The sequence below is a fragment of the Homalodisca vitripennis genome, chromosome 3 (genome assembly GCF_021130785.1).
Source record: "Homalodisca vitripennis isolate AUS2020 chromosome 3, UT_GWSS_2.1, whole genome shotgun sequence".
NCBI classification, from domain to species: Eukaryota; Metazoa; Arthropoda; class Insecta; order Hemiptera; family Cicadellidae; genus Homalodisca; species Homalodisca vitripennis.
In genome coordinates this window covers 67,120,487-67,144,604 of record NC_060209.1, presented here as the reverse complement: position 1 = coordinate 67,144,604, position 24,118 = coordinate 67,120,487, and the positions used below count along the sequence as shown (strand labels likewise).

Sequence of the window (24,118 nt, the reverse complement as noted above, 5' to 3'; positions counted from 1 at the left end):
TGAATTATCATAAGCAAATTATAGACTATCCCGTCATACTAATCGACAGTACATTAGGACAATCTTAGTTATTTTTATACTCTTGATTTTCTAAGAATACTACATACTCCAATAATGGTATCAGTACCTGTTAGAAACCATACTTGGGTATAGACACATCTGGTTTATGTCAACTCTGTCCTCTGACGTTTTCATAAAACGCCTTTCTACCTTGTAAGCTCGAATTGATGAAGCACCTGAAATGTTAAAAGCTTTAATAAGGATTGTTCTATATTTACTAAATAATATTTATGCACGATAAGCATTAATAAACAACTGGAAGAAGGATTAACAGACTTAAGCTGAACCACAGAATATGAATAATAAAGGAAGTGAGATCTAGTTAAAGGATAAAACACAGCAAAATCCCACAAAGCGAACCTCTGTTATCCATAAACCACCTTCGGTGATGAACTTTTCCCTTGATCTGTTTTCTAACATAGGAAGAAAATAATACAACCAAACTAGAAGTGGTATGACAATCGTGTACATACTTGTATAGACTTCAATATATAAATCTACAATTAAAATTGCATCATTCATTACCAATATTGATTTGGTTCTGAATGAATGTTTAATTTAATATATGGACTAGGTGTGAAAACCAATAATGAACTCAATCAAAGAGACTAAATAAAAATAAAATAATTCATTGCCTTCATTGTCTACTGATGGCAGATTTGCAGTACAACTTTGTAAAATTACCCATTCCAAATCGCTGACGAAATATTATATCATGCAGTGGTTGAGCAGGTGATGAGCTCACCCTGTTATAGCGTTCTGATTTTATATTGTCTCCTAATAGTTATAATAATGTCTGGTAGCATGCAGTGGTATATTTTCTAAGCAACATTTTTTAAACAACAATATATATTTAGTTTTAACTTAAACTTTCATAGATTACCTAACAGATTGAATTAGTATGTTTAAGTTGAATAGCTCTTAGTTTAGCTCATAATATTACTTTTTAATAGGAATACTCATTTGTTATTTTACTTACATATTAACTTAGCCTATTAGTTAACATATTAACACATTAACATATTAGTGATGTTTTACAGTATAAAAGCGTTAGTATTAGTAATACATTTGAAATCAAAATTTTCATTATTTTAAGGATACGTTTTCAAGGTATGCAGCGTTACGCACTTTACAGTTCTGCTACCATATCACGACAATTCGTATTCACTACAGTATGAACCTCAAACACCTCATTATGCAATGGGATAATACAAATCATGGTTCGTCTGACCACAAGTAATTGGGAGTTTACTATATTAAGTGGAGTTCATATCTACTCGTATTTCCTTTAACAACCAATTTTTCTAAAACAAACAAGCAATGGAGAGCATAAGAACACAACTATCCCACATTATCAACCAAGTCAGCATTTGGCTGATTAGGTGACAAAGTTCAATCGTAGTTGCTGAAGAAACAAAATTATGCATTACATAACTATTCTGAAAGAAAAATTTAAACATTCAGACACAAGTCAAAGAATACATCTTGAGTTAGAAACAATGACTTCATAAAGAGTTACAGGAAGAAAGAAGTATTAGCTTTAATACAGACAGAAGATGAGAAAAAAGGCAAAAAGAAAAGACAAACAACTAAAAGTTGTTTGGAGGGGGGGTGGAAATGGGACAAGAAGTGTGGAAGGGTCATGCAGGACTACATCCCTTATTAGGCAGAGGACATCTGACCCAAATAACAGCAGCAACTCACCGGTAACAGTTTCACTAAAATGAGAGTATATGGGTGACCGTGACACTGACTCTAGCCTCTTCAGTTGCCGAGATGTTGTTACATAAAACCTCTGTGGGCAATACATGAACATGAAATTGACATCTAAGAGAAACAAAATAATCACCAAGTCAAATGCAGCAGCTTTTTTGAAAACAAAGTGAAGCATTAGCGAAGGTAGACATTTACACTGGGTTGCTGACCCCAATATTTAAACTAATAAATATTTATTCCTGGATAAAACGGAAAATAAGTTAAGATCCAAAATCTATGCTGATAATTTATTAATTTAATTTTTCATTTTTGTAATAAGTACTGATAATCTATTCATCCTTGTTATAATCAACTGTACAATAAAAAACTTATTTATTTTAATGAATCTGTTCTGTTTTACTCAATTGAGAAACTTGAATATTATAGATCAGGCATATTGTATGGAAGAGCATTTGGACTGGAAGAGCAAAAATTGTCCTACCAGCTCAGTTGGAAGAAGAGGTAGATTTTATGACACCTGACATACTAGTTTTCCTACATTAATATTAACAATATTAAATAGGTAACAGTATAATGACCTACAGACAAACAAGTGTAAAGCCTTCTATTTTTCTTTAGCTCAGCAACCCCTTTCTCCCCCTTTACCCTAGCACCAATCACCAAGTTATCTTCATGTAAAACTGTATGCTCCTGGCAATTGTATGCCTTATTTAGGAAATATCCTGAATTAATATGATATGAGATTATGTTTTGAATTGAACTAAAGGATTACACCACCTGCCATTTGCATGGAAACAAGTTTACATTTGAAGGGGCAAGTATTCCTTACTTTAAAAATATCTTACCTGAACAAAATAATAGAGCAGACTGATAGGGATGATCACTGCAGCAAAAACAGGAGTTGAGTAAGTGATTACTACAAGAGTTCCACAGACCTACAGACATAAATTCATTATGTAAATACAAATTATACAAGTACTTATTATTGTTAATTATTTTAAATCAGTGGAATTGATTATAATTTAAAATTGTGTATACTAATAAATTTTATGAGGCAAAATCTGTAGCAAATAAAAATTTAGAAATGCTTACTGATGTTATACTTCTCTTTATCAGCTTTATTTGATACTATTCAAGGGTGGTATACATTTCTAAGCACATATTTTAATTAGATATTAAATGAGTGTATTTTTAATGTGTAAACATACCAATATAAAACAATTCATAGCAGAGCTGAGGTTGCCAGGAAGTGTGTTATCAACAACGTCTATATCCTTGCCAAACCGGTTCACAATGCGGCCCGTAGGGGTGGTATCAAAGAAACTCATGGGCGCACGCAACACACTGTACAGCATGGAAATGTGCAGACCTCGTGAGGCATAGATCGATCCAAAAGCCAGAGAGAACGAACTTGCCCACGTTGCCACCACTACAAAACATTAATAAAAACATAGAATTAATGTAGTAAGAAAAACATATATTGTAATTATAACGTCTTAATATGATTGAACTCAAATAAAATTAATTAGCAATTTCAGTACATTTTACGTAGTTACAACACTAGTCTCTTGATTTTGAACATCTTGAGCCTAACGTGTTCACATAATTTTAAGGAATAAGAACGTAATGAATAAGCACATGTATTACTCACATTGGCAGAGACCAAAAGCTGCATATATCTCCAGGTAGTAGTTGCGGATGGGTTCGTCCTCAACTCCGTCTACCACAGCTGTCTCGTCTGATGTCCACTTGGATAACCACAGATTACTGCCCACACTGAACACTTGGGCCAAGATCTGGCATATAATTGTGGATAGTGTCAGAAACAGGCCGAAGGAACCCAGATAGCTAGCGTACACTTTCAATTTAACCTGTCAACCAAGACAAAATCATGCCAACAGTCCGATATCCTATCGCAACATAAATCAAATTAATAAGTTTTCCTTTCAATGACTTAAGCTCCAAGAAACAATGTTTGAACTCAGTGGAACCTTAATGTGAAGCTATCATTCAGAGATCATACCCATCCTGAGTTGAAGGACTAACTCTGCATTATTATTGTAAACACATTGAGTACTGTAAAACATCTATAAAGTGTACAATATAAGATTAATCGGTACACCAAAAGGTTAATAACATAGATAATAAGGAGGAACAACGATACATACACTTCCTGTTTCGGTTTTCTCGATCTGAATGAGCTTGTCGACTGGAAGACGAGCCTTTACACTGTCCTTCCTTCCTACACTCAAACTCCCCATACTCTCCACTGACCCTCTCCTCCTGGCAACAAACAAACAATTCAATGTGCTACTCTGAATATCAAGTGAGCACAGCTTCTGTGAAACTAACTTGTACACTGCAGAAATCATCACCTGATGATCATCACTCAAAAGATTTCATATCTATTGATTCTAGTTACATTACATGATTGTGTGAATGAAATTTTAAATCAAATAAGTACTATGTATTCAACTGGAACATTTAAGTTTCTTAATAGTGATAGTTAAAAAAGCAACCAACAAACTGACTAACAAAAATCTAATTATAGCTAAATGAAAAAAGACTAAACAAAACTAATTTTATAGTTAGTTAATTTTTTGACATGTTTAATATTGATATCTGAAGACTTCTTAACACATAGTGTTTCATTTTGTAACATAAATAGCGGCAAATGATCATATTTTTGTTATACCTTTAAGAAATTATTATTACATTTACAGTATTTCTTTGACATTATTCGTATTTTATTTTATTACTACCTGTATCCCGCGGCTTCGCACGCTTTTCGTAAGCTTTGCCCGTGTATGTGCACTTCTGGTTCAAGTAAATTATATTTCCAGTGCCGATGTCGAGTTTACCTTGTTGCCACGATCAAGAAAATCTGTGTATGTTTATAGCCATCATACACTTACATGTAATTTATTATAAAGTGGTCTAACAATCAAACTTTAAGTTCAATCAGAAATTTATCTTCAAGACAAATATACATCATAACTTCAATATAGTATTTGGTTATTTAATATACATAACTGTCTCGTAATTGTAGTTTTTAGTGTGCAGGCGCTTTGAAAACTTGTATCTTTTGCAGCACTGCCGGGTGGCGAATTACATCAATGGGCAAAGTATATAAACCTTCTCTTTGGAAAAATACATATACATACAAATTTTCATAATGGTCGGTTAAATAGTTTACGATTCCATAAAGGACAAACACACAAACATTCATTTATATATATATATATATATATATATATATATATATATATATATATATATATATATATATATTATATATATATATATATATATATATATATATATATATATATACAGGGTGTATATTATGTCTGGAAACACCCAAATATATCCTTTAATAATTTAAATATAAATTTGAAACCTCTTACAATCGTGATAGAGATTGGGCATCTACTTTTTGGAACAATGTTTTGTTATGTCACACCAACGGGGGACGTCCTGCCGAGGGTATCGTGAATATTCTTAATGGAAGCCTATACCTTGTGATACATAATTTTAAAGGTAATAGCTTACTGAATTGAATGCCACAAACCGCATCTCAAAGGAATTATTCTATCAGAAAATAGAGCATTTTTAGTATTGAAAATTTACTGATGTTCAACAATGTAATTTTAACATGGTTCTTGCCACAAAATGTGTTACACTAATTTTTTAGCATTTATTAAATGTTCAATTAAAATAAAATAAACAATTTATTTTTAAGCTGGTTTCATTAGTACAAATTTACCAGTTTTTATTACAATGAATAAAACTTATGAGTCACTTTCTCTGATTACTTATGAATCTGTACTTGGTGTTTTCCAGTCAGCAGGAAGGTTTAAAGAGACAAAGGTCACTAGCCTATGAGAAACATTATTGTGTTATTAATCATCTGGTCTACAGGTTTCAGTTTGTTGAGCATGGAGCTTTCACTAGACAGGTCTAAGCTTGGGAATTACAAATGGACAAAGGTCATATCATTCCTGTCGAGTTAATTAGTGTCTCTGAAGCATTGCTGTCAACAAGTTATCTAATTACAGTAGTTCAGTTTTTATTTGGCATTTTAATGGAATTGTCTGAAAGAGAACGAATTACTCTGTTGATGATGCGAGGATATGGCGATCGTCAAAGATCTTATCGGGAAGTTTGTAATTTGTTTAATGACACTTTCCCAGAAAGGAATCCCATAAGTGTTTCAACAATATCAAAAACTATTGAGCGTTTTGAAATGACAGGGAGTGTACGTAATCGGCCAAAGTCGGGTAGGATACAATCTGCAACAGATGAAGAACATGCACTAGATGTTTTGCAAACATTTATTGAAGACCCACATACATCGCTCAGAAAAGCTGCACAGCAACATGATATGCACCCTATGTCTGTGAGTAAGATTTTGAAAATTAATAAATACAAACCATTTAAAGTTCATTTAGTCCAACAGTTAAGTGAGGATGATTACGACAGAAGAGTTGAGTTTTGTGAACTTGTGATGCGCAAATGTGATGACAATAGAGATTTTCTGACCAACATACTATTTTCTGATGAGGCAACTTTTTTCCTAAATGGCAATGTTAACAGGCACAATTGCCGTTACTGGGCTAGTGAAAACCCACATTGGATTACTGAGTCCCATTCACAGCAACCACAAAAACTGAACGTATGGTGTGGAATTTTAGGTAACAAAATTGTTGGACCCTTTTTCATCAATGGAAATTTAAATGCCGAACTTTACTACAATATGCTCCAAAATGAAATAATCCCAGCTATTCAAATTGCATCAGGAAAATACTTTGATAATGTATGGTTTCAGCAGGATGGTGCTCCACCCCATTATGGGAGACAGGTAAGAGAGTATTTGGATTTAAGGTTTCCTCATAAATGGATTGGCCGAAGAGGAGAAATCGAATGGCCTCCAAGATCTCCGGATTTGTCACCAATCGATTATTTCCTATGGGGTCATTTAAAATCCAATGTTTATAGAAGAAAGCCTCATAATTTGGAAGACCTAAGAAACAGGATTATAGAGGAGATTGCTTTGATAACTGAAGAAATGTTAGGCAACTCTGTCGAATCATTTTACACAAGATTGGCTCATTGTCAAACCGTAGAAGGAACACAGTTCGAACAATTGCTTTGACACCAAATGCAGGTAAAACGTTTGTTGTAAGACTTTTCTAACAGCATACATTATTTTTTATTTGTAATAAGAAATCAATAACATAAGTATTTCCATAATTGTACTGTAATAAAAACTGGCAAATTTGTGCTAATAGAACCAGCTTAAAATGAAATTTTTGTTTTATTTAATTGAACATTTAAAAAAATGCTAAAAAATTTGTGTAACACATTTTGTGGCAAGAACCATGTTAAAATTACATTGTTGAACATCAGTAAATTTTCAATACTAAAAATGCTCTATTTTCTGATAGAATAATTCCCTTGAGATGCGGTTTGTGGCATTCAATTCAGTAAGCTATTACCTTTAAAATTATGTATCACAAGGTATAGGCTTCCATTAAGAATATTCATAATCATAATATTGAGTGCCCAATCTCTATCACGATTGTAAGAGGTTTCAAATTTATATTTAAATTATTAAAGGATATATTTGGGTGTTTCCAGACATAATATACACCCTGTATATATATATATATATATATATATATAGATTATCGAATTATTTTGAGTAATCATGACCAAGTATTGTTCAATAATGTTGAGAAAATAAAATTCTATTGAGACATGACACAGGATAAGACCATAATATTGGAATTATCAATATAATTAACTGTAAGCAATAATCACATTAATCTATAACTGTACTGTACTCTTAACACATTGAACCCTAAGCCTATAACATTGAATTTACCCAGTATACTGGTGGTCTTTTGTTATTTTAAATTATTTTTAAATTATGAAGACATTGTTTTAACCTAACATATTATATATATATATATATAAAATTAAAGAGAACACACGTTTCAGAAAATGTGCCTTTTTATGATAAAATAATTATTTGAACAAAATTATAAAGTAAACAAAATTATGGAAAAAATAAAATTTGAAAAATTGTTACTTTGTGTAAACGTTTTATTTTTAAACTACCTTCAAGTACTAATGAAAGGCCTATAATAATCATACAAAGCATCATTCACGTCTTGATCATTAGGCCTAACCTCAAAATCTGGATCAGGATCATTGTCGTGAGAAACTTACCCTACGATCCAGAATCATAAATTTGACCCAAGATTCTTTCAAACTGAATCGCTGATGATCTTTTATTATCATTAAAAATACAATCATCCTCCTCCAAATCATGCTCAGAATCTGACATATCACGTATCATGCGCACCGTTATTTTGTCTAAATGATTACTCATTTTACACAATGATCAAGAAAATAAACCTGTATCATTAAAAAACCAATCAATCAAAATAAATTAACCCATCACTAAACTAACATTTATGACTTTATTCAGTAACAATGGAACTTTGTTTATAAATAACAATGCTCGCATCACTGCGTCGTCAGTCGGTTACGTAACTAAGCAGTTGTGCTGTACCGTAGTTATAATCATTCTGCTAAAACGCGGTAGGAAGTAGGCTCTATGTTAACTAGACACGGTATGTGGACACTATTTTGTTGGTTTGACCTATCCAGCTGTTAAAGATGTCAACGGTGATAGGTTCCCGAGCAGGTCGCGGTTGGTTTGAAGAGAGAGGGGGTCTTCCAGTAGAGTGCAGAGCGTCTACACGTGAGTTCAGAAGCGATAGTACTTCCTTTATTCCTATACATTTGGGATATAGAGTTAATTTTTTTACCCCGTGTGTCTTAAGTCAAGTTTAAAATTTTTTTTCCCTTTAGTGCGTAATAGTTTTTCAGCCTCCATAGTCTTCAAAGTAGTAAGTCCTGTACCAGCGTTTAGTTTAACATCTTTTGTTTTATACTGTTGTGTAAAATTTTCTAAATTTTGCCATATAACAGAGCCTGATAATCAATTCAACTTTTGAAGTATTGTAAATTAGATTTTGATCCTAAAGTTTACATCAAGCATTGTGTAATTTTGATTTTGAATATTTTGAGAAGAGAACTTTTTATTTTATTTTGTTAATTTAAACCTTTTGGGGAAGTATACCTTTTTAGTTTCATTTTTTTTAAATTTTGATCAGACTCTAAATTACATTTGACCGATTGAGAGAAATTTTGAAGAAAAGCAAATCAAGATTTTGTAAAACTTTGTTAAATTTTGAGTGAAATTTAAAATTCGGAATAAATTAATTATTTCCGATAGGTTGTTCTGATTTATAGAAAATTAGCTCCAGACTTTATAAATAATATGTACTATAATAACGGTACAGTGCAATAGTTGAAAATACTATTTTTACAGCTGCACAACTGTTACTTGTCATAAAAAGACGTATAATTATAAACCACATAACATAGGAAATAGTCTGAAACAACTAGACCCGATTTTTTGCCGAAAACCTAAACGTATTGAATTAAGCTCCGTGTACAACAGCGTGCGTGCTAGCCCGACCTACACTCAGGCTCCGTATTCAATATGTTAATCTACTCATTAGCACAAATAAGTAAACATACCCAACAGAGGATCGAGACCTCACAGATCCAGAGCTGCTTAGTTGTCTCTGTACTTGAATCTTCAATTCTGGATTGTCTTCTATCAGTTCCTCAATATCTAGAAAAAATAAATTTAGTAAAGAATGGCAGTTTAAATGAAATTTTTGTTTAATTATGTTACCATTTTAAGATTTAAGACTACTTCATCAAAAAACCATAAAATGTTTGGAAATAAAATCAAAGTTTGTTGCTACTCTTTAAAGAGACATTTAGATCCAGCTTAACCAAACACAACAATAAGTTGAAGCCTCATTTTGATAGTTATGAAAACTTCAACTGAACTCACCAGGTTCCAACTCTGACTCTTCGGTTGCTGTGATGTGCTGCACCAAGAAGTCTGCAAATTCCCCCTTCCTGGCCAGCAGTTCCTTGAAAGTGCCTACCTCTGAGATCTCACCAGCTTTTAACACCACAATCATATCCACTTTTGGGAGAAAAGTCACTCCATGAGTCACCAACACTCTGGTCTAAAAAAATACAGAAAATATTAATTGTACACCATTATTGTACAGAATGAATCTAAATATTATCATCCTCAATCTCACCATAATCTCAAGAAATGTTAAATTTCATTACCAAATCAAATGTTTCACACTAAAGTAAAAAAATGTTATATATGTTAGGTACCTACACATATATTTTTCCAAACATTAACTATTTATTGTTTACTGTAATTGTGTATTTAAAAAAAATTAAAACATAACATAATTCTTACATTTGGAAATCCTTCTCTTTTATTTCAAAAGTGATTCCAACCATTCTCAAAAAAATCTATCCTCCAAGTAGCTATATTAATTAGCATAACTCCATCTCTCTAACACTGTTTTAGTACATAAGTGAATTCTTAATTATGATTTTATACCAAAAAACCAGAAATTAACATTATTTCTGATGCTTACCTTCTTATTGAGGACACCTGTTGGTCCAATAACATTATCGAAGATGTGTTTTCCGACGTGAGAGTCCACAGCACTGAGAGGATCGTCCAGTAGATAAGTGTCTGCGTCACTGTACACAGCTCGAGCTAAACTCACTCGCTGTTTCTGACCCCCACTAAGATTGATACCCTATGGACATAACACAGTCATGAGAGTCTAAAGCACTGAGACAACTGTCCGTTAGATAAGTGTCTGCATCACTGTACATAGTTCGAGCTAAACAAATTGATTGTTTCTGACCTCCACTAAGATTGATACCCTACGGACATAACACAGTCATGAGAGTCTAAAGCACTGAGACGACTGTCCGTTAGATAAGTGTCTGCATCACTGTACATAGTTCGAGCTAAACAAATTTATTGTTTCTGGCCTCCACTAAGATTGATACCCTACAGACAAAACACAGTCGTGAGAGTCTTCAGCACTGACATGATTATCCAGTAATCAAGTGTCTGCATCATTGTACATAGCTAGAGCTATATTTTTGGAAAAGGTATAAGTTTTGTATAAAAATTTTTAAATTAGCAATTTGTAGTTATCATGCTCATTATTTTTTCACTTGACTTCTTATTACCACTTTGAGTGCAGATCCTGTAGTTTTACTAAACAACAAAACTCTGGAAGAACATGGATCCCATAGTTTAATATGATTGACTGAATTATATCCACAATCCGTATTCTTACAATTACTGATTAAACTGTAATGTCTATCAGGATTTTAGTTACACAATTCACTGCTAGATTGTGTGTGATGTATTACACATTATTATTATTATTTTAGAACATAAAAATGAGACTGCTCACTATGAAACAGTGTAATACAACTTTGTTCACACAACTTTAGTATACTATGATTACTTTATTACCATTTTATTTTTATTTGCTTCTTGCGCAAATGCAGCTGACCCCCAACTGCTCATTTAAAATATTATTAAATTCTACTCAATGTTTCATGAATAATAAACTTTTCAACAAACTTTCTCTCCGATCTCTGTCATGTCCCCACCAGGAAGCATGTCGAAGTCAGGTTGCAAGGCACAGGCTTCCACAGTCTTCTTGTACTTCTTGTTGTCGTAACTGCTGGAAAATGTGATGTTATCTCTCACTGTAGCATTCTGTATCCATGCCTGCTGTGGCACATATGCTATGCTACCCTGTAACAAACATAACCTGACTTATTGCTTACAAAAATAGTATATGAAGGCTACCACTGTGTTTAATGAGGTGTTCTTTGTAAAATCATCAAAATGTGTAAAAGAATGGTCACAGTAATGTTTATTTTTTTAAACACACATTACATGCACACACACATTACATCATAATTACGACATCAAAAGTGCAATGCCAAAAAAAATAAAAGTCTAAATTTAAAAACTAGATACTAACAATCAGTAACAAATATTGTACTGCAAACACTAGCATGAAAAGTGTACCAGATCAATGAAATTTACTATTACTATTTAAGAAAAGAACAGACATTTAAACACAAGCAATACATTTTAAGGGCAACGCTTGAAATTATGCTAAACCATCTAAAAAAGTTTAATTTAATTTTTTTTTTAATTTGAATCATAAAAATGTTTAATATTAGTGTACCAGCAAAACTAACACAGATACAAACATAAAAAATAAACTGCAACGTTTATAACACACAAAATTTAAACCTTGAAAACAGCTTATCACCAAATTTATAAAAGTTGGACAAAGGCAATGAAGATATTATGGGAGGGAGAAGGGGAAGTAATATTGGAAACATCAGTATAGCCTAAGACCCCAGCTCTTGAGATTTTAAGGTTAATTCCTACTTTCTAGTATACATACTTGAAATTTTCATTGGGTTTTCAATTTATTTGACCACTAATGTTATCTCTGTTTCCATACACAACCATTGACAAGGTAGATTGCATCTTGAATGTGACATACTGACAAGATACGCACTATAACGTTCAAAGCTGACTTGTAGAAAAGCATTGACCTACCTTAGTATTGATGTATCCAGAGATCTTGTCCATCTCACCCAGGAAGGCAGAGATGAGGGAACTCTTGCCAGAACCAACAGCTCCCACCACAGCTACCAGCTGTCCTGGCTGAACCTTGAGTGTGATGTTACGTAGAACTTCCATGTCTTCGTCTGCTGTTCCCCACGAGAACACTCCATTTTCGATTATAAGTGGCTCCTCTGTTTGGTAAAACATAAAGTATGAAAAAAATAAAAAGATGAATTTGTTTATTTAAATCCTATGTAGTCTTTTATAAGTATTGTGAAAAATTATACAACAGATAGTATATTAATTTTGGCATTCTGAGAACCTGATCTTCAACTAAATTGGTCTACCCATTCACAAATGAAAAGATTCAAGATGTGTAATTAGTGGTAATGACACTGCAGTACAGTACAATAAATTTTGGTAAAATGCATGGATTTATCAATAATCCATTGATTTTTTCCTGTGGAGATTATATTATGTCAGAACGTTTCAAAACACTTTAGCACCAAATGAATTGAAGAAATTAGGTTAGTTTTGGGGCATATAACAGACTTGCTAACAACCATAAAAAAATTGAAAATTTAGTTTAAACATTTTTACTGTTTGAGATTTTTTAATGAGGTTGAAACTATCAATCACCTTTCATATTAGTTAACTGCCTTATGAGTAATGGTTGTGATTCTGCATTCAGCTAGTTTAAGGTTTGATTTTGAGGATAACTTGAAGTATGGATGTTTTGGAATTGAATTTCCAGTGTTATCTCACGTTTGCAAAGATCCTTTTGACACCTCTGTAAGAGTCCATGTCACCCTTGGGAAATGAATGTATGGAACTTGACTTTACAAATTTAACATCCTACCTAACAAAACAGAAAAAAAAACATCCCCACAATCAAGCTCCTCAGAGCCATGGAAAACTGTAGAACTTCCTGCTTGTCAAATGTTAGGGAGCTATTATTAATTAATGACACTTGCTAAGAAATGGTCTATCATATCCGGTAACAAGGATATATCATGCACACCCAATTACAACCATCCTTTATTCATATTTACCTAAAAATAGTGCTTGAGTAAGTTGATATCTTAAATTGATAATTGATAGTACAAAATTACTGCAATTTCAAAATAAGATATAAGTAATGCTTTTACTTCAGCTAAAAGAATAATTAATATTATGTACCTGGTAAAATATTTATGTTCTTGAGGATTCTGTAAAAAATCTTTAATGTAGCAAAAGTCAAGATGTGTATCTTTAAAGGTATTAATTAGACAAAAATAATGATATTAATCAAACAACTTGTTTTCTATAGCATGGGCAAGTTATAACTAGAATTAGCTACTTTATAATTCGTTGAACTTCACAATAATGATTGTACACTCAAGCACTATCTTGTAATTAAAAAATCCTGTCATAGTATTAAGTATCTCAAGAAATTCAGGTTTTTACATCAAAACATAGAATTTGATGTGCAACTCTAGAAACAGATTTTCAATACAGGTGTCCTAAGTAATTGTATTCATTCAATGTGATGCATATTAACGTTTCCTATAAGAATAGATTGGTAAAATACTCTTAGTTGTTTTTTACCAAATATTTAATATAACATTAGATCTTACTTCTGCTCTCATCATGAGACACTGAAGTTAGATCCAACTCCTCAGCATTCAAGAACTTGTTGATTCTCTTTGTGGACACTATAGTCTGAAACAGAATAATATTTATCTCAATCAAATTTCCACACATCAAAGGATTAATCACCATGACTCTTTAGATAATTTAAGCTTAATTATGATAGATATACAGTAGAGTCCCGTTAATCCGACCTAATTGGGACCGAGCCCTATTCGGATTATGTGATTGTTCGGATTAGCCAGAATTACAGAAAAATACGGTTTTAAACTTGAGAATGGGTCTATTTTGTTATAGAATTATCAACATTTTTTATTAAAATATGTTTTCTGACTGTTGCATTGTATTTCTTGATAAATAAACGTGTTTGCGAATACTAAGCACATTTACCGTATTTAGTGTGAGAGTTCTATTGTTAAGCAATGTGAGCGTACTGGATATTGTACGGGTCCACGAGCTACGGGACGATGAGAACCTGGGCGATAAGGAGAGTTGGTGCCACACGCAGACGGTGCAGCAGCGCTTAACCTTGCACTACGATACCTAGAGCAACAGGCTACTGCTACACCTGCCGATATCATGTTTATGACACGATGGTGAAACTACGCGTCATCCAATAGACTCTCTTCAATGCGACAGAAGACAATAACTGAATTTATGTCTTTTAACAATTAATATTGTACTCAATAATAATATCAGTACTGTACGCCCAATTTTTGATTGATTTCACTTCTTAATACAGTAATTTAACTCATACTTAACCTATAAGTTTCAATTTGGTACTGTATTTAACTTCATTATTTTTGTACTGTACCGTACACAATTTGTCTTAATAAAATACTGTATGTCTATTTAATTAAAGTTTTCTTTGTTTATGTACGAAATGATGCACCAATTTTCATTTTTAAGTAATTAGTTCCTATAACTGCTCATTATCGTTAAAAATAATTCCTCCTGGACCTGTTCGGATTAACCGACGTTCGGATTACACGTGTTCGGATTAGCAGGACTCCACTGTATTTATTAATATCTATGCAGGCATCTTTATTTCAACCAGTTACTTATCTCATGTATTCATTCCTTCTGTAAAACTTGTCACGAAAAAATAAACATTCAATGGGATCAGAGCTACATTTTTTAGTGTAACACTGTTCGCGTTATGAGTGTAATACATCAAGAACAGGTCACTTTACTGCAATATCTCCTTCCTTCACAACAAAGTAACCGCAAGTTGTGATATAGTACTGTATGTTGATTTTGGATTGAATACTGTTCAAGAATAACTTCTTATCTAACAATTTACAAAACTTATTATATTACCATGACTCCTTTTCATGTGCAGAACACTTAATTTGATAGACTAGTTCATTAAAACAATTCCAACTAAAGGTGTAGAACATTGTGTGTTATTTGATAATGCCTATACTACAATTATTTATTTAAGAGGGATTGGTAATTTATTGAAATGACACCTACCTGGACCAGAACTTGTACAGCCAATGGAAACATGGTAACTGGAACTTTCATCACATTGAACAATGATGTAGCAACGAAAGCGATTTCGGCAGTGAGCACATGGCTGTCATCGCTCATCACGTACACACCAAATGTGGCAAAAGACACCTATAAAATATAAATACTATTGTAAAATACTTAGAACATGTTCAATTACATTTATTAATAATAAATGTCCACACATGTTTCCAATTCTGTTTCATTGAAGATTTAAGTACTGTTGTTCTTCTTGAGTAACAAATTAGTCAAACCAGTGAAGTGCATTCTCCAGGAAGCGATCTCCATTTGATCTCAATTAAGACATCTTGAACTTGCAGATTGAACATCACAACATTGATAATGACAACAATGTTTCAATCCTTAAATAAAGTGGTCATTTGGACATTAAAAGATTGAGAAATATAAGTATTCAATAAATCACTGAAATAATACTTATTTCAAACAAAATTGGAAAGTAAAATGGAAAAGGTCACTACCAAGAAGAAGGTTTTAAAAGTAAAAACAATTTTATAATTCACAATTTTATTACTTAAGTTCTTGATATCTGTAGAAAGTGCTTTGAAACATCTGTGAACCTTAGAATTTTCCTAATATTATGAATGGTTTGTTCTATAAGGTCATCCATCGGTAACACAGGCGATCGGCCACTTCGCTTTTCAGTTCATTCTTCACAAAACAATTGGGACCATTTTTAATTGCAGTATAGCTCGTAATGTCTTCTCCATACACAGAACACAGTTCATTATGAATATCCTCCGGTTACATTTTCTTGCATCTAATTACATTATATACTCTGTCTGCGGGAGATTTTATTGCAGCGATCATTTTGAACACTAGTTTAGAGCGCTTAGAACTGCATAGCGACCATCACTGTGACATTGCCAGATGCGTACTGCATGTAGCTACACAGTGCAAATCAAACCGCATCGCTACCCCTATCCGTTTGGCAATCATTTGCCTCTGCAACTTACTTTCTGAACGACCCTCATAGTAGCCAAGCCATAATGAAAATTCACTAAACATCTCCATCAAAATAATGCCTATGCTTCCAGAACAAATTACAAGATTATCTATTAATAAAAAATAACTACTTGAATAAAACAAAACAAACCAATTTTAAAGTGTATTTTAATTTATTAGAAACAGGCTGGAATACATTAAATATAAAATGATATTGTGTGTTTATTGTTGTTATTTTTATACAGAACTTTTCAAGATTCAACTTTTAGTTTGATTTGTATTGATTAAAGATAATTAATTTTTGTATAACTATAATTTTTTATTGCAGTATACATAAAATACCAATTTTTCTACACTTAATAAACAAAAAAAGGTGTGAAAAAATATTATTTTTGTATTACGATAATAAAATTACACTTTCTGTTTGCTGTTAAAGAATTTTAGATTAACCCTTCAAGTTTAATGTGGGATATAGTGTGGACCATCCACTCCTATCTTCTAGTGTTGTTAAGATGACTGTGATAATCAGTGTAAAGTTATTTTTGTTTAGTATAAATAAGAACACTAGTATAAGAACTATACATTTACGTACATATTTCTTACCAAAAAAGATGAACAAGTCCAAACAAATGAAGTAGAGGCATTTAAGAGAGCAGCTTTTCTTAGAACTGCCATCTCTTTGTTCCTGATTTTTAGAATTTGTTTCTCAAAACTAGGCTCCCATGCATACAATTTCAACACCTAAAAATAAAATATTCATTGGCAACATGGTTAATTAGTGCATGATATATATATACGAGGGCAAATCAAATATAAACGGTAATTTTGCTGTTGACTGTACCAAACACGTTCGGACGTGATGCGGCTGTGGGCGATTGTCGTTTTGCTAAATAGGAGTGGGGGGAACTGCTTGCTTCACACTAGCGTTGTGTTCTGCCTTCAGTACAGCCATGACCGAGCGAGAGGTACATCCATCTGTTGCGCAACGCATCGTCATAAAATTTTTAACAAATGAAGGTGTTATGCCTTCGGAAATTTTTACTCGTTTGCAGGCACAGTTTGGGGACACTACTCTGTCTCAAAATTGAGTGTATACGTGGGCCAGAGAATTTAGGGATGGCCGAGAACGTGTTGAAAAAGAAAGTCACGGTCGACGCCCAAGGTCAAGTCTTACAGATGACAACATTAGTGCGGTTCGACAGCTTATTGAAGGTGATCGCCGGTTAACTGTTCAAGAAATCTCGTCGGAAATTGGTATCAGCTATGGGAGTGTTCAGTCTGCAATCACAGACCACCTTGGCTTCAGAAAAATTAGTGCTCGCTGGGTTCCGAGGTTGTTGACCGGAAATCAAAAACAGGTCAGGTCGGAGATTGCTGGGAGACTTCTGCAACGATTTCAAGAAGAAGGTGAACATTTTTTGAGGCGCATCATCATGTGATGAGACGTGGGTCCACCATTACACTTCCGAATCGAAAATAGCAAGTAAGGAGTGGCAAAGGAAGGATGAAGGCTGCCCAGTGAAAGCCAAAACTCGTCTCTCAGCTGGAAAAGTTCTTGCAACAATTTTTGTTGACTCAAGGGGAGTTCTACTCATTGATTTTCTTCACGATCAACGAACAGTGAATGCGGCTTACTACTGCCAGGTGCTACAGTCAGCAAAAACCAGTTACCGGAACAAAAGACGAGGTGTGCCCATTAGAGATGTCATCCTTCTCCATGACAACGCAAGGCCTCACACTGCATTGTTGACAAGGAATAAATTGGAAGAAATGGGCTGGGAAACTCTCGAACACCCTCCTTACAGTACAGACCTGTCCCCTTGTGACTATTTTTTGTTTGCTCCCCTGAAAGAATCACTTGGAGGAAAACGATTTGAAAACAATGAGGACGTCGAAAAGCACGTGCGCGATTGGTTAACAACTCGCCCTCAATCTTTTTATGAACAGGGAATATTCAAGCTTCCAAATCGGTGGCAGAAGTGTGTAGATAATGCAGGAGACTACATTGAAAAGTGTTGAAGGTATAGTTTCTGTATAATAATATTCAATAAATATAATTTTGAAAATTACTGTTTATATTTGATTTGCCCTCGTATATATATATATATATATATATATATATATATATATATATATATATATATATATATATATATATATATATATAAAGCAATTCAATAACATACATTTACGATTTTTACCCTCTCTCTCTATTTATTAAAAGCAGAAAATAAGAGCAAGAAAGTATTGTTTATTATGGTTTAAAAGATTTTAATAGTGACTGCAGTTGGCATATACAGCTACTATCAATGAATATGTTAATTCTCGTTTTCAATGAAAGATATATTTTAAGAAATACCTAAGTAAATAAATAGTTTTTGTTAAAATCTTTGTTATTTTTGTACAAGAGTATGTGTACTAGGCATTAGTGATGCAATAATTACAAAAATTCACTAATTCTGCAGAAAGAGATTTTGCATACAAGTCTCAGTAAGTGCCTAATATCCTACATTTTTAGTTTTTAATTTTTTTACTGATAATAAATTTTTTTTTCAGCTATTGTAATTTAATTTTAAGCATTATATCTCTAACTTGATGCAACAAAATATCTCAAATAACTAAACAAAATACAAATTAAAAAACTTGAAAATATTGGATTCCACTTATATTATCAGATGGTTTTTGGAGTATTAAATGAGAGATCTTAAATAAAAATCCAGATTCATTCCAAAATTCAATATAATATAAGATTTTCCATTTACAAAGTAACAAATCTGATTGAGCAAAACTTTAAAGTCAGATTATAATGGTAAGCAAGGATTCTTCTCACCTTGATTCCAGAGAGGATTTCATTCATAAGTTTGACTCTTTCGTCTTTGTACTTCATCTGGCGCATGTTCAGCTTCTTCACGGTGTTGGCGATGGTGATATTGATGGGCACCAGGACTATCATGACAGCCAGCCCAGCCAGAGCCGAGGGACCTGTATCCATACAAACACCATCAGCACAGTTCATTGCACAAGTTATTTTTGTATTCAATTCATACACATTTTAAAAACTAAAGGATTCAGGTCAGTTATTGGGCTTTTCTTACAATTTAGGTGCATAAAATCATCAACAATAATTGCTAGCTTGTAATCCCAAGAAGTAAATACAAACAACCCTGTAAGATTTTGAGAATTGTTTATGATGAATCATCACATATGTATTGTTTACTAAACAAGGCTCAGAAATTAAATTATGAAATAAATTATCTTCATTAACTATCTTAAAATTAACTATAAAATAACTCAACAGTTTCAAACATTACCAATTTCTTAGAATTAGACTAATATTGTCAATAACATCTTGAACAACTCTGTTTTCAAAAATCAATTTTAAGAGGCACAAGAACCTTCTGACTAATATTACTTTTGAAAATGTAATGTAATTGAAAGATGTAATAGACACAAAATGCAATAAACACATTATTTAATAAAGAAATATTGGACTGTTGATTGTTAAATTTACCACATGAAAAATTATTCTTTTTCCATTTTTGGTAGTCTTGCTTTAAGAGGAAACATCTATAGAATTGTTTTACATATCAAGAAGCATACAGTTATTCAGTATGAATTCTGAACACAAAGATCATCTTTTGGCTCTGACATGAATTATTTTACATTTCCTGATTTATATACCAGACATAGACAGGATCTCTTCATTAAATTTCATAAATACGCAAGAACTCAAAAAAGTTTTGAGGTGTATCTGTGAAGCTTTTCAATCTTTTACCTGTTGACACAAGACTGTTGTCTGTAAAGCACTTCAGACAAAAGTTCAAAACATTTCTTACCAACAACCCAATTTACATTTATTTGGAGTTTTTTGTTATTATACATCTTTTTGAATAATGTATAAAAATTGTTATTTCTTTGTATGTAATTTACTGTTTACTCTAAAACTATTTTTTGACACTATTCCATGTAACATAATTATCACGAATAAAGATTGTTTGACTCTTGATATAAAATCTTTGATAATTTCTTTTTAATTATGAATATGTGTACTCAAGGCTTCTAGACTTCCCAAGCCTATGAGATCTCAAAATTAGCAGCTCAATCACAAAATTGAGTCCACCTGTCATTATGTTTCAAAAAGCATGATCAATCCTGACTAAGGTTAGGTTGGTTTGGTATGTATTCCCCAGTTCTCATTTCCAAAGGATTCTGAATAAATTGATACTGAGTTTTTATCTGAGAGTATCACCACAGAAAACTCCTATTCTCCAAAGGCAAAAATAAGGAATGATTACCTAGAATTTGCCATAGAAAGTACATGGAGATAGCAATGGTGATAGGAGATGAGTAGAGGAGGTTGCAAAAAGCGGAGAAGTCAATGAATCGTTGAGCGTCCACTGCCATCAGATTCACCACCTCCCCGACCGTTGACTCCTTGCGAGCTGAATTTGAGATGCGTAATGCCTGCAATAGAGAACAGAAGCAGCTATGATCATTACTGTTACCTATTAGTTAATGGAAATCACTTTTACCAGTTCTCACAGCCACATTTTTAAGATTGTAATGTCCATGCTTAATTAAACAATAGAATAAGATAATAGAAAATATTATTGTTTTTTATATTATGAACTCCACATTATTGTTTTTGTATTTAAATTGCTAATCACCTCTACTGGTTCATTCTATTGTACAAAAATTAGGAAGAATCTGGATGATTCTAAAAAATTATATAGCACAATAAACATGTATACCTTTTTATAAATTGTAGATATGAGAGCAGTCCTGATGTTAAGCCCAAGAACAGACATGGTCATCAGGTTGTGGTGGTAGAAGAAAGTTTGCGTTTCTGAGGCAACAAACATGATTCCTGCATACATGAATCCCCTCCACATGTACTCCTTTCCCGCCACAAACTGGATTAGCAAACTATAAAAAGGATCAAAATATGAAACAACAAAACTTGGAAAAAGAAAAAAATAACAGTTAAAGGTTCCATTTTCAACAGATAAGAGATATATCTTCTATTTCAAAATTATTATAGTCTTATTGGGTCCATAACATAAAAATATCACACTATATTAACCGTTTGAGCACCAGCCACTTGATGCAACAGCTTACTAAGAAGCACAAAGGTAGAGTTGAATGGTTTTGCACGCTTTTGTGTTCGAACTGAGAGCACTTTTCATAGAGATATATAAATCAGTTTTGTTTTATTTGATTAAAAACAGTAAAAGGATGTTAACAATTTTACAGATTATTTATTACTTTTGAAATGTACAAAAAAAACTTTAACAATTAACATTTTGAAGGAAACAGGATTTTTCCGGACATTTTACCATCGTTCAGTGAAACAAGAAAACAGTAACACTAACTACGTTTCCTGTTCCCTAAAAAAAAAGAAACATTCAAACAAAGAATTTACATTTGCTTTAACTTTAAAGTTTATTGAAAAATTAGTAATACAAAAAATATAGTTTTTACACGAAAACATCTTATGTTTGAGATCTACAGGTAACCATACGATTACGTAAAAAACCGTATATAATAAGTAGATAAAAAATTAAACAAATAATGAATAATTTAATATAAAAAAGGTGCAATGCATGGTAAGTCATTGTATCAATAAAGGTTCTGAAAATTTACCTAATGCTGATTTTTATGTATACAAAGTTTACACAGCTAAAAAATTTAAAACTAAGCATCAGAACAAATAACAACAAATTAATGTAATTTTACTTATAATATAACCAACAGATACCCACCCCGTAAAGGTTGGGACACACATAACCGCACCGTGCCCGACACGTCAGTCGGCCGTGTGCTGGCCGTCATACGGTGAAAGAATTGCAGCGCAGTTTTCAACCTGCCAAGTCCACACATGTCCGCACCAACACCAGACCGTCGTGGCCGCACCGTGCCCGCACCGTCACCGATATGTTTAGTTTGAATTTTGACGGGCACGGTGCAGTCTACGAGGAGCATCATATGTTGTTTACTGTTGCGTTCTTTCTTTTTAAAACTATTTAAGTAGTCTACACGTTCTATTTTATTGAATTATTTAGTATAGCCTACTAACTCTACATCCTGTGTTCGCGTACAAAATCATATTTATTGATAAAAGTATTACATTTTTCTTACCTTAGAGTAAACTAGTAATATTATCTTATTACAACAAATTTGAAAACCATGTTGTACATTAAGTGATTTTAAACAACTAAATTCGAATTATGAAAAATCTATAAACATTTTTGATTAATTAAAAAATAACAAGCATGTAATTATTTGCGCAAAAATCTATTTTTCTTTGATGTATTGGAAGTTACTTGAATAAATTTATTCTGGTATTTTGTAAGGGTCATATTTAGAATTTTTCTATGACATTTTTATTTTTTTATTCTTTTCACTTCAATAAAATAAAAATAAAAATATTTTTTATTTACAATAAGATTTTCAAGCAAGAAAACCCATGTTTAAAAATAAATAATAATAATAATAATAAATCATTTATTTTCCCATAATAACAAACTGAATATTACAAATAAATATCATTGCCAGTGCTTAATAATAAATAATACTATGACATAAACGTATTTACAATAGCAGTAAATAACAAATGCAACAAAAATATGTTTTCTACTTACTTCATTTTCTAATTTATGTACTTAGAGTAATAAAATATAATAAGTAGGTTTACATCCTTCTAGATTTTCCTTTCTTTTTTTTAACTAATAATTAGGCCAATAAATTGACAAAATATAAGGGAAATTTAGATACCCCATAAGAGGCTGTGCCTGTGTTGGGGATACTATACACAAAAAGAGTAAAAAATAAAAATAGCGGAATCGAGCAAGAATGAAATGATAAAAATGAAGTTATTGTAGCTTATGTAGGTAAATAATGTTACTATTGCGTTTAAAAGTTTAAATTTAGTATAAACTAGTGTGCTGTATTAAACAAAAAGGATTTATGCATGATTTACAATTCAAATATTAGGCTTTACACATGTAACATTAAATATTATATATTATAAATAATTATTTTATAATGCTATAACGTGTCTATTAAATATTATTATAACTTAGCAGACAAGACTAACCATACACTAATGTATTATCTTAAACATATACTCAATATCATTTTGACCGATCAACCATACTCTTATTTTTTTAGAAAATATATTTATGTTTCTACTATTTTTGACTAATTCTGGAAATAAATTATTTGTCCTCAGAGCTATAAAAGAAAAACATTTTGTTGTAAAATCTGTTTTTTGTAAGTTCTCCAGTATATATTTTACAAATATTTACTATGTTTTTACAAATTATTATAAAAGGGCTTGCAACATGGTAAACTCTCTGGCATCACACTATAGCTCTTGGGTTTAATACAAAAACACTAAATATACTGTTTATAGTGTATTTGACCGAAATTCACTGCAATGAAACACAATGAACAAGAATTATAGGATAAAAAATATAACCAAGATAATGATATTTACAAATTTTACATACTAGCTGATTGTACAAAGCTTTATTGTAGCATTACAATGTTTTCATTCAGCACAGCGATTAATAAAAATAACAACAATGAAATTAACAATTATCTCAAGCAATACTTAATCTTCCGAATATTTTTTAAGTATCTGTCACTTCAAAT

The 24,118-nt window shown here is 32.2% G+C and overlaps 1 protein-coding gene across 2 annotated transcripts in view; it reads right to left on the bottom strand.

Annotated features, from left to right (window-relative positions):
- LOC124357012 (ATP-binding cassette sub-family C member 3-like) overlaps positions 1 to 24,118 on the bottom strand; it is a 69,545-nt gene that overhangs the window by 16,062 nt on the left and 29,365 nt on the right. For both annotated transcript variants that reach the window (XM_046808383.1, XM_046808384.1), the window contains exons 8-24: positions 21,214 to 21,388; positions 20,758 to 20,926; positions 19,293 to 19,444; positions 17,066 to 17,203; positions 15,464 to 15,610; positions 13,975 to 14,059; positions 12,350 to 12,549; positions 11,348 to 11,524; positions 10,332 to 10,499; positions 9,719 to 9,899; positions 9,394 to 9,490; positions 3,945 to 4,059; positions 3,428 to 3,647; positions 2,985 to 3,205; positions 2,622 to 2,711; positions 1,765 to 1,855; positions 128 to 236 (exon numbers count right to left, since the gene is read on the bottom strand). In XM_046808383.1, the coding sequence (XP_046664339.1) occupies positions 128 to 236; positions 1,765 to 1,855; positions 2,622 to 2,711; positions 2,985 to 3,205; positions 3,428 to 3,647; positions 3,945 to 4,059; positions 9,394 to 9,490; positions 9,719 to 9,899; positions 10,332 to 10,499; positions 11,348 to 11,524; positions 12,350 to 12,549; positions 13,975 to 14,059; positions 15,464 to 15,610; positions 17,066 to 17,203; positions 19,293 to 19,444; positions 20,758 to 20,926; positions 21,214 to 21,388 (2,535 nt within the window). The remainder of the gene's footprint in view (positions 1 to 127; positions 237 to 1,764; positions 1,856 to 2,621; positions 2,712 to 2,984; positions 3,206 to 3,427; positions 3,648 to 3,944; positions 4,060 to 9,393; positions 9,491 to 9,718; positions 9,900 to 10,331; positions 10,500 to 11,347; positions 11,525 to 12,349; positions 12,550 to 13,974; positions 14,060 to 15,463; positions 15,611 to 17,065; positions 17,204 to 19,292; positions 19,445 to 20,757; positions 20,927 to 21,213; positions 21,389 to 24,118) is intronic.